Below are 10,643 nucleotides of genomic sequence, written 5' to 3' on the forward strand. Positions count from 1 at the left end.
ACTCAGATGTATTTTGTTCATTCCTTGGGAGCAATTCAATCTCTCCTTCTCCTTATTATGGCCGTTGATCGTTTTATTGCAGTTTGTTTTCCATTAAAATATCCTGTTCTACTTACAAATAACATTGTATCTATGGCTTGCGGATTGTCATGGATTTGTACATTTCTTAGGATGATGGGGGTTATATATCATGCCTTAACCTTATCTTATTGTAATTCTAACATAATTGTGCAATGTTATTGTGACCATACTTCAGTTACAAACCTGGGATGTGGTGGAGATGTAAAATATGTTCAGACTGTTGCTGTCAGCCTTGCAATGTTTAGTCTCTTGCTTCCACTTTCATTTATACTTTTTTCCTTTATTTCCATCTTTGTAGTTGTTTTAAGAATAGGAAACGCAGAAGGACGATCCAAAACCTTCTCAACTTGTACACCACAGTTACTCATTTGTTCCATTTATTACTTGCCAAGATGTTTTGTTTACCTAGCTAATTATATAGGATTCTCTTTCAGTTTGGACATCCGCATTTTATTGATATTGTTGTACAGTCTTCTTCCTTGTGCTGTTAATCCAATCATATATTGCTTCAAAACAAAATGTATCAAAGATATTTTGATGAAGAGATTGAAAAATGCTAAAGTTGGAATAAAGCTTCATAGTAAGGCATAGTGTCATACTGTCTTAGAGTATTTGATATCAAGCTTATGTTACATGTTCTCTTTATGGCGGAAGGCTGAATTGTTTATTTCACAGTTCTGCTAAATTTGAAGCATTTGTTTAAATGTTCTGTCAATGACCTGAGCAAATTTCTGTACGAAATTAAAAAGTATATGTGAGAAAGTAACAGCCATGTGTCAAATGCAACTAAAATGTAATTCATAAAATATCATTGTGCCTTACTTTTGTTTTACTTTTACTGATTTGTTTCATGCATTTCTTATGTATTGGATTGTTGTCTGGTTACTCTTCATTTTATTTCTTGCTGTGTTTTTATTTTTTTAAACTTAGTTTTATTGTTTTTACCATATTTTCCTTTTTTTTTTTTTTTTTTTTAAATTGTCCATAAGTTATGGGAAAGTCATGACCTCTCTTGACATGTTTATTATTTTTTTTCATTATCTGGATTTAATGCAGTTTAATTGTTATAAAATAAAAGGTTTCTTTTGTATATTTCAATGAGTCTGATATTCAAAATAAGATTATTATTATTATTATTATTATTATTATTATTATTATTATTATTATTATTATTGGTAACCCTATAGGGTTACCAATAATGTACGGTCTACAGTTGAGGGAGTTGACTCTGTTTCTCTGCTTTGTTTTTTTTTTTTTTTTTTTTTAAAAGCAGTCAAAGTCAATCCGATCAGTGGCTTTTTTTTGGGAGAGAAGTACAGTAAAAAACTTTAGACGTCCGATCAAACCAACTCGGCTGTCTTACAATGCACATCTAAGGGATGTGAACAAGATTCAGATTTAGCAAGATAATGTCTAAATTGTGTCTGATAAAATTACATCACTCTGCCTGCATGTCTGAAGAGTATCTGCCTATTGTGCTATAATGGAAACCTCAAACCATGAACACATAATGGACCCCACCTTTCTTTTCTTAGCCTACCTGGGTTTTGTTGGTAGAGCTCTGTTTTAGTTTTATCTTTTAAATAACTGTCAATTGGTCTTATTACTACACCGCCCTAAACTCTCAAATACATTCAAAATATTCATCTCACCTGATTAAGTAAATGTTCAACTTATCAGAGGTGTCATTTTGCACCAAATTGTTCCTTCTGCCTTGTGCAATTTTGAACAAACTAAGACCATGGGAAAAGGGGTTAGGGAAAAGAGGGTTCTGAGTTAGGCCAAGGTTTGTGAGAGGATGAACAGGATGGATTATTTTCTTAACAAATTAGTTTTTAGGAGAATTGTCCATACGTCAAACCGAACAGCTGCTCAGTTTTAGGATAATTTACTTAAGCATAGGTTATACACAGACTGTAAATAAGTGGACATAGCAGTAGTGACCAGGGGCATTTCTAGGATTTGAGGTTCCCCAGCCAACAATGGTTTGTTTTTGGTTGCGGGAACATTCCCTGAAGGTTAGGTTTTGGTAGAAATGGAAAGGCTGTTTAACGTTAACCTTTTTAGGGAACGTTCTTTTTTACATCCCCCTAAACTTTAACACTAACAACCATGATACTAAAAAATATAAGAATCAGAATCAGTTTAATTGGCCATGTAGACACATACTGTACAATAGACAACATACATATAGGCACATAAACACAATCTACAAAATATACAAATAAGACCTATCAATACAAGCACACATGGAGTGGGATGTAGCGTGCAAAGTAATAGTGCAAATGTATTGTGCAAGATGCATATTGGAATGATAAAGTATGTAATGTGTAGGTGAATGGCCGAAGTGGGGATGACCCCACTTATCAGCAGTTCAGGAGAGTAATGGCCGTGGGAAAGAAGCTGTTCTTGTGTCTGGTTGTTTTTGTGTGCAGGGATCTGTAGCGCCCGCCAGAGGGGAGGAGGCAGGAGGATGGCAGCAGTGTAGAAGATGGCCAACAGCTCTTGCTTCCACAAAAAAAAAAAAAAAGAGTTCCATGGTTTGGAAGGCTCAGTTCTTCTCAGCTGAACTAAAAATAAAGAAACCAAAGTTTGATATGTCATACTAAGAATAAACACATTAACAAAAGGAAGACAAATTGCCTGACTAACAACCCTGTTTTTATTCTGATCACAAATATTGATAGTTTTTGATTATGATTATTATTATTAACATCACAGAAGAATTTCAATTTACCGTCTGTGTGGGGCAAACTTCAGCACTTGCCCAATCAAGTCCTCCAAGTCTGTTGCAGTCAGCGCGGGGAAGTTTTTCTGGGAGACCGCTAGAGTAGAACTCAAAATGAAGCAAAGTTATAAGTCAAATTAAAACCTCTTATTAGCCAAGCTAAGCATAATACTGATGTGAACAATAAAATAACACCTGCCTGTTATAACCCTGCAGATTGTCAGGTCCTGGAAGGCCTTCTTTCCCTTTCTGCCCCGAAGGATATACAGTTTTAGAACATCATTGGTTGCCACTTGCCGTAGCATGCGACTGACTGCAGTACCTCCGGTCGAACCTCTGGGCTTGTAAGGAAAAGTTGCTGTAAAACGTATAGAAACACAAATTATACACGTGGAACAAAGTGGAGAGCTTGTACAATCTCATTTTGTAAGAGAAGTCAGTTCTGTTATAATTTTAGTTATGCAAAAGCAACTGTACCTTCAACTAAGTCCCAAGATGAAGTGGCAGGCCGAGCTTGCATTAGAATACACCCATCCAGCTCAGGGTGACCGGCTGGTTTCCTGTGTGGTGTTGACTCATCTAAAAAGAAAGTAGATAGAATATTGGTCAGTTCATTTATGGTAGGTTTCTTCACCATTGCAAAACATGAACCTACTCTGTTACATTAGACAATCTGCCAAAAAAAAACTTACATGCAGGTGGTGGAGGCAGTGATGTCTACTGACCTGAAAAAAGGCAGGAAGAGACGAACACATCAGAACAGTCCCATGATAAGCACCAGGTTGAGTGTCAGTAGTTCCATGGTAGGAATAGGACTCTGGTTTCTTAAATGCATGTATAAATGTTAACTTACGGACAGGGCTTCCAGACACACGCTCCGTCCTGGAATGCTTTCTTGCTTGTGGACCGGAGTCATCTGAAATAAAAGACCATACAATTTGTACTGATTGAAAAAAGAATATTTGATTGTATGTGACAGCATTTCTCAGGATTTTTGCATTGTAGCCCAGAGACATTCTAATGGGGAGACACAGCATCCATAGAAATGCATGGGGTTAGTTTGTAAAGCCAGTATGGCAGCTGTGTAGCCTACACATATTCCGTCTCTTCCTGTATGCTTCCCCATTCACTTAAATAGGAAAATAGCTTGCCGATAACTGCCCAAAGTACGTTGCAAGGTGGCCGCCGAGTGACTTGCCTAAAATGACTGATTGTACTGGCTATCATGTATGTACTGTACACTAAAAGTAATTGAAAGAGCTGGTATGTCTTATTTGTAACATCAACGCAAGCAGGTTAACACGATGACACAAAACATATAATGCAGCAAAGCATACACGTTGTGCACAGCAGCAAACAAAGACTCATCAAAGCACAATATATATGCAGTCCATTTAAAGCATAACTCTAGGATCTTTTTGTGAATGCACCCGAGTCAAACTTTCGTTTAAAAGCATAATTAGGACGGAAACGCCACTTTTAAGATTGATCGTATTGTCGTTTTCGGGTCAAATGGCCTTTTGAATGGGAGCACTAGCTATCGTTTGGCGAATCAAATTGAATCTTCTTTTTCTTTGTCCGTGTTTGAAACGGAAGTCAGGAGGACAGGACTTGAATCCATAGACAGACATAGTTAGCTTTTCCCAGCTGTCCACCTATTTTCCCTTTATGTGTTAATCACAAAAAAAATGCCACTGAGGGGATAACGTCGCAAAGTATCTATTCAAAAATGCTAATATCTTTCACATGTCTTACCTGTGGGCTGGTGCCAGTGAATACTGTGGTGCTATAAGTCATACATGGAAGTGGGTGCTGAACTGCACAATCTAGCACAGTTTATTGCTCTTATAGTGTAACTGGTACCATGTGTTGTCCAAAACAATTTTTTAAATGGAACTTTGTCACTGGCATCAGTTTGTTAAAGGTGCAATATGTAATATTGTGTGTAATACTGGCAGCTAGCGGTTAAAATAGTTACTGTACTACCAATTCAAAATACTGCAGAGTCGTCTCCCCCGCCCCCTCCTGCCCAGACTCGAAGTTCACGGAGGTTGCCAGGCTGAGACCGCAGCATTCACAACAATGTTGCCAGACGCTTTTCTCACATAGCCAGACATTACTCCACAGCACAGCAGAGTAGCTAACGTTAGATGCTAGTCTCACATAGCCAGACATTACTCCACAACACAGAATAAAACAGAAACGGAACAAAAAATGCCCGTCCCTAGTAGCTTTGATAAATTAGCATGAAGCTAATGTTTACCTGTTCAGGAGAAAATAAGCCAACTCTGCGTCCTTTTGGGCTCTAAGCTGTCTCCATCTTTCAAATACATCTCCAATATTTACCAGGGGGTTGTTACGTCTTTGGTCACGCAAATGTTAGAAACATGCTGTTTTCTTTTTTTTATGTCATGTAGAATCTATCTCCGTTGATCTTGTTCGTTTGTTTGCTGCTTTCATGGCTGTACTACCGTTACAGCTGTAGGGTCCGTGTAACGCTTATCAGTTCAATTTTCTAAGCACAAACGGACATTTGGAAAAACAGAAAAATAGGTTCAAATATACAATTTTTCATTTTTTTTCCACCTTGACAAATTAAAAAATTGGATCTTTAACCTGTTTTTTCAATTTTCTGTTTTCATTCAGAGGATGAGATATTTAGAAAATTACAAAATTGCATCTGGGCTCCAATTATTCAATAATTCAATGATATTCTCTCCCGGTTCCACCTAGCTCCGCCCCGCTCCGCCCCCCACTCAGCGCAGCAGAGAGCAGCCAGACCAAGACGAACATGAGAATGGATGACGACCTGTTGGAAGTTGAATTTCCAAAGACTTAGACTTGAATCAAGATCGCCTAGTATCTATATTTAAAGTAAGTAAGTTTGGTGCTTTTAACTTAATAGCTAATTTCATTTTAACCATGTTCACGGACTAGCTAGCTAGCTAAGTTAATGTTAACTAGCTAGCTAGCGATAAGTCACTGTACAGTGTAGCACGTGCTTCAAAAAATTACCTAAATTAAAATGTTTTCTAGGGTGTAGCCTACAGATGTGGTGTTTGTAACTACATACTAAGGCTATATATTTTGTGGATTGTGCTACAAAACTATCAACCTCTGTAGCACTAAATTTGTAAAAAAAAGTTCAAGTCAACCCTGCTCGTGTTGATGGCGATTAGCAAACTGTTGATGGCTAAACTGCAGAGTATTGTAATAAACACTACGAAACGTGATGTACTCAAATTTACCTTAAATTACCCGTGAAAACATACTATTTTTTTTATAAAATAGACCCTTAATTTTACCTTAAAATGCCATTTTAAGGTCCATCCATCCATCCATCCATCCATCTTCGTCCGCTTATCCGGTGTCGGGTCGCGGGGGGAGCAGCTCCAGCAGGGGACCCCAAACTTCCCTTTCCCGAGCAACATTAACCAGCTCCGACTGGGGGATCCCGAGGCGTTCCCAGGCCAGGTTGGAGATATAATCCCTCCACCTAGTCCTGGGTCTTCCCCGAGGCCTCCTCCCAGCTGGACGGGCCTGGAACACCTCCCTAGGGAGGCGCCCAGGGGGCATCCTTACCAGATGCCCGAACCACCTCAACTGGCTCCTTTCGACGCAAAGGAGCAGTGGCTCTACTCCGAGCTCCTCACGGATGACTGAGCTTCTCACCCTATCTCTAAGGGAGACGCCAGCCACCCTCCTGAGGAAACCCATTTCGCCGCTTGTACCCTGGATCTCGTTCTTTCGGTCATGACCCAGCCTTCATGACCATAGGTGAGGGTAGGAACGAAAACTGACCCGGTAGATCGAGAGCTTTGCCTTCTGGCTCAGCTCTCTTTTCGTCCACAACGGTGCGATAGATTGAATGCAATACCGCACCCGCTGCACCGATTCTCCGACCAATCTCCCGCTCCATTGTCCCCTCACTCGCGAACAAAACCCCAAGGTACTTGAACTCCTTCACTTGGGGTAAGGACTCATTCCCTACCTGGAGAAGGCATTCCATCGGTTTCCTGCTGAGAACCATGGCCTCCGATTTAGAGGTGCTGATCCTCATCCCAACCGCTTCACACTCGGTTGCGAACCGATCCAGTGAGTGCTGAAGGTCGCAGGCCGATGATGCCATCAGGACCACATCATCTGCAAAGAGCAGCGATGAGATCCCCAGCCCACCAAACTGCAACCCCTCCCCACCCCGACTACGCCTCGATATCCTGTCCATAAATATTACAAACAGGATTGGTGACAAAGCGCAGCCCTGGCGGAGGCCAACCCTCACCTGAAACGAGTCCGACTTACTACCGAGAACCCGGACACAGCTCTCACTTTGGTCATACAGAGATTGGATGGCCCTGAGTAGAGACCCCCTCACCCCATACTCCCGCAGCACCTCCCACAGTATCTCCCGGGGACCCGGTCATACGCCTTCTCCAAATCCACAAAACACATGTAGACCGGTTGGGCATACTCCCAGGCTCCCTCCAGGATCCTTGCGAGAGTGAAGAGCTGGTCCGTTGTTCCACGACCAGGACGGAATCCGCATTGTTCCTCCTCAACCCGAGGTTCGACTATCGGCCGAACCCTCCTTTCCAGCACCTTGGAGTAGACTTTACCAGGGAGGCTGAGAAGTGTGATACCCCTATAATTGGCACACACCCTCTGGTCCCCCTTTTTTAAAAGAGGAACCACCACCCCAGTCTGCCACTCCTTTGGCACCGTCCCAGACTTCCACGCAATGTTGAAGAGGCGTGTCAACCAGGACAGCCCCTCCACACCCAGAGCCTTGAGCATTTCTGGACGGATCTCATCAATCCCGGGGCTTTGCCACTGTGTAGTTGTTTGACTACATCAGTGACTTCCGCCTGGGAAATCGACGACAATCCCCGTTATCCTCCAGCTCTGCCTCTAACATAGAGGGCGTATTAGTCGGATTCAGGAGTTCCTCAAAGTGCTCCTTCCACCGCCCCTATTACCTCCTCAGTGGAGGTCAACAGTGTCCCATCCTTACTGTACACAGCTTGGATGGTTCCCCGCCCCCCTCTGAGGTGGCGAACAGTTTTCCAGAAACACTTTGGTGCCGACCGAAAGTCCTTCTCCATGTCTTCTCCAAACTTCTCCCACACCCGCTGCTTTGCCTCTTTCACGGCAGAGGCTGCAGCCCTTCGGGCCCCTCGGTACCCTGCAACCGCCTCCGGAGTCCTCCGAGATAACATATCCCGGAAGGACTCCTTCTTCAGTCGGACGGCTTCCCTGACCACTGGTGTCCACCACGGTGTTCGTGGGTTACCGCCCCTTGAGGCACCTAAGATCCTAAGACCACAGCTCCTCCCGCAGCTTCAGCAATTGAAACTTTGAACATTGTCCACTCGGGTTCAATGCCCCAGCCTCCACAGGGATGCACGAAAAGCTCCGCCCGGAGGTGTGAGTTGAAAGTCTGTCGGACAGGGCCTCCTCCAGACGTTCCCAATTTACCCGCACTACACGTTTGGGCTTACCAGGTCTGTCCAGAGTCTTCCCCCACCCCTGACCCAACTCACCACCAGATGGTGATCGGTTGACAGCTCTGCCCCTCTCTTCACCCGAGTGTCCAAAACATACGGCCTCAGATCAGATGAAACGATTATGAAATCGATCATTGACCTTCGGCCTAGGGTGCTCTGGTACCAGGTACACTTATGAGCATCCCTATGTTCGAACATGGTGTTCGTTATAGACAATCCATGACTAGCACAGAAGTCCAACAACAAACAACCACTCTGGTTTAGATCAGGGAGGCCGTTCCTCCCAATCACGCCTCCAGGTGTCTCCATCATTGCCCACGTGTGCGTTGAAGTCCCCCAGCAGAACAATGGAGTCCCCACTGGAGCCCCATGCAGGACTCCAGTCAAGGTCTCCAAGAAGGCCGAATACTCCGAACTCCTGTTTGGTGCATATGCACAAACAACAGTCAGAGTTTTCCCCCACAACCCGCAGGCGTGGGAGGCGACCCTCTCGCCCACCGGGGTAAACTCCAACACAGCGGGCGCTCAGCCGGGGCTTGTGAGTATCCCCACACCCGCCCGGCGCCTCACACCCTGGGCAACTCCGGAGAAGAAAAGAGTCCAACCCCTATCCAGGAGTATGGTTCCAGAACCGAGACTGTGCGTGAGGTAAGCCCCACCAGATCTAACCGGTAGCGCCCACCTCCCGCACCAGTTCCGGCTCCTTCCCCACAGAGAGGTGACGTTCCACGTCCCCAGAGCCAGCGTCTGCCGCCCGGGTCTGGTCCGTCGAGGCCCCTGACCTTCACTGCCACCCATGTGGCATCGCACCCGACCCCCCAACGGTTCCTCCCACAGGTGGTGGGCCCATGGGCTGGAGAGATGGGAGCCACGTAGCTTGTTCGGGCTGTGCCCGGCCGGGCTCCGTGGCAAACCCGCCACCAGGCGCTCGCCCGACGAGCCCGCCGTCTGGGCCTGGCTCCAGACGGGGCCCCGGGCTTCCTCCGGCAGGGTCACTCCATCTCTACCTTGCTTCTTCATTGGGGTTTTTGAACCATTCTTTGTCTGGCCCCTCACCTGAGACCACTTTGCCTTGGGAGACCCTACCAGGAGCACAAAGCTCCAGACAACACAGCCCTCAGGTTCACAGAGACACACAAACCTCTCCACCACGATAAGGTGATGGTTCACCCCTTAATCTAGCTACATTTAAGATGTCAAGTAAAGGGTTCCCTTTATTTGTTGTGATTAAGGAGTAATTAAGGACACTGTAAGTATATCTTAATTTTATTTGAAGGTGTCAATTCAGGGATTCCTTGATTAAGGAGGGAAATCGGAAAAGTAAGGGTTAAATTCAGAAGGTTTTTCTCCTTTCATTTCTACTTAAAAACCACTTAATTATAGAAGGGTTTTAAGGTTAAAAGTAAGGCATCTATAAGGGGTGATATTAAGGGGTTTTATTTGGTAGTAAAACATGTCTGTATATTTCACAAGGTGGAACCAGATGGAATTTATCTAGAAGATGACATCACCCACGACACATTTTTCCCCACGACCAAACGGATCCTTCCAGACAGAACTAATGAGAAATCAAGGATCATTTACCGTTTGTGGATCAGCCACAGACTTTGCTGGTGTGCATCCTGGTGCGCATCACACATCTACGATCAACCAGCTGCCCTACAATCAACATCTGCGTCATGTCGACGCTGGATAATTACGAGATTATAATTCGGAATCTTGTTGAGAGTTCAGATTATACTTGCAGGCAAGTGCAAAACTTCTTACAGATGAACTTTGGATTTAACAGGGGGGCAAGCATCTCATCATTATATAAGTTTTGCACAGAGCACAACATACACAGACTTTGATTATGCAAGACTAGGAAGGGAAGGGACACATCAACTTGTTGCGTCTGCCGCAGCCTCAAGTGGTCCTGTGTATGGGCGGAGGATGACGACCGGTTTACTGAGAGCGGCAGGGTTCCGGTTAGGTGAGAGAAGTGTCAGACATGCACTTGCACAGATGACCCCAGTGTACACTGAAATGAGGAGAGAAGGCACTGCGAGGCAGATTAACCCTCATGTGTACTATGCAGGTCATAAACTACATATGGACCAAAATGAAAAACTGATTGACTTTGGGGTCACAGATGTGCTTGCCACTGATCGTTTCAGTAGTAAGATAATGGGTTATTCAGTCATGCCCATAAAAAACAATTTGATAATATATGATGAGGTATACCGTGACCTATGTCTCAGGCATGGGTTGTTTGACCAACTTAGAGTGGACTACGGCAGAGAATTTTACCTCTGTTTGTATCAGCAGGACAATCTGCAGGCATACAGAAG

At 44.1% G+C, this 10,643-nt stretch overlaps 1 protein-coding gene across 1 annotated transcript in view; it reads left to right on the top strand.

Annotated features, from left to right (window-relative positions):
- LOC114553222 (olfactory receptor 52K1-like) overlaps positions 1-979 on the top strand; it is a 1,276-nt gene extending 297 nt beyond the window's left edge. Inside the window, exon 1 of the mRNA XM_028574433.1 lies at positions 1-979. This exon is cut by the window's left edge and continues 297 nt beyond it. Coding sequence (XP_028430234.1) covers positions 1-672 — 672 coding nt within the window. The 3' untranslated portion in view covers positions 673-979.
- Positions 980-10,643: the final 9,664 nt, after the last annotated feature.

This window comes from Perca flavescens, chromosome 3 (assembly GCF_004354835.1).
Source record: "Perca flavescens isolate YP-PL-M2 chromosome 3, PFLA_1.0, whole genome shotgun sequence".
NCBI lineage: Eukaryota > Metazoa > Chordata > Actinopteri > Perciformes > Percidae > Perca > Perca flavescens.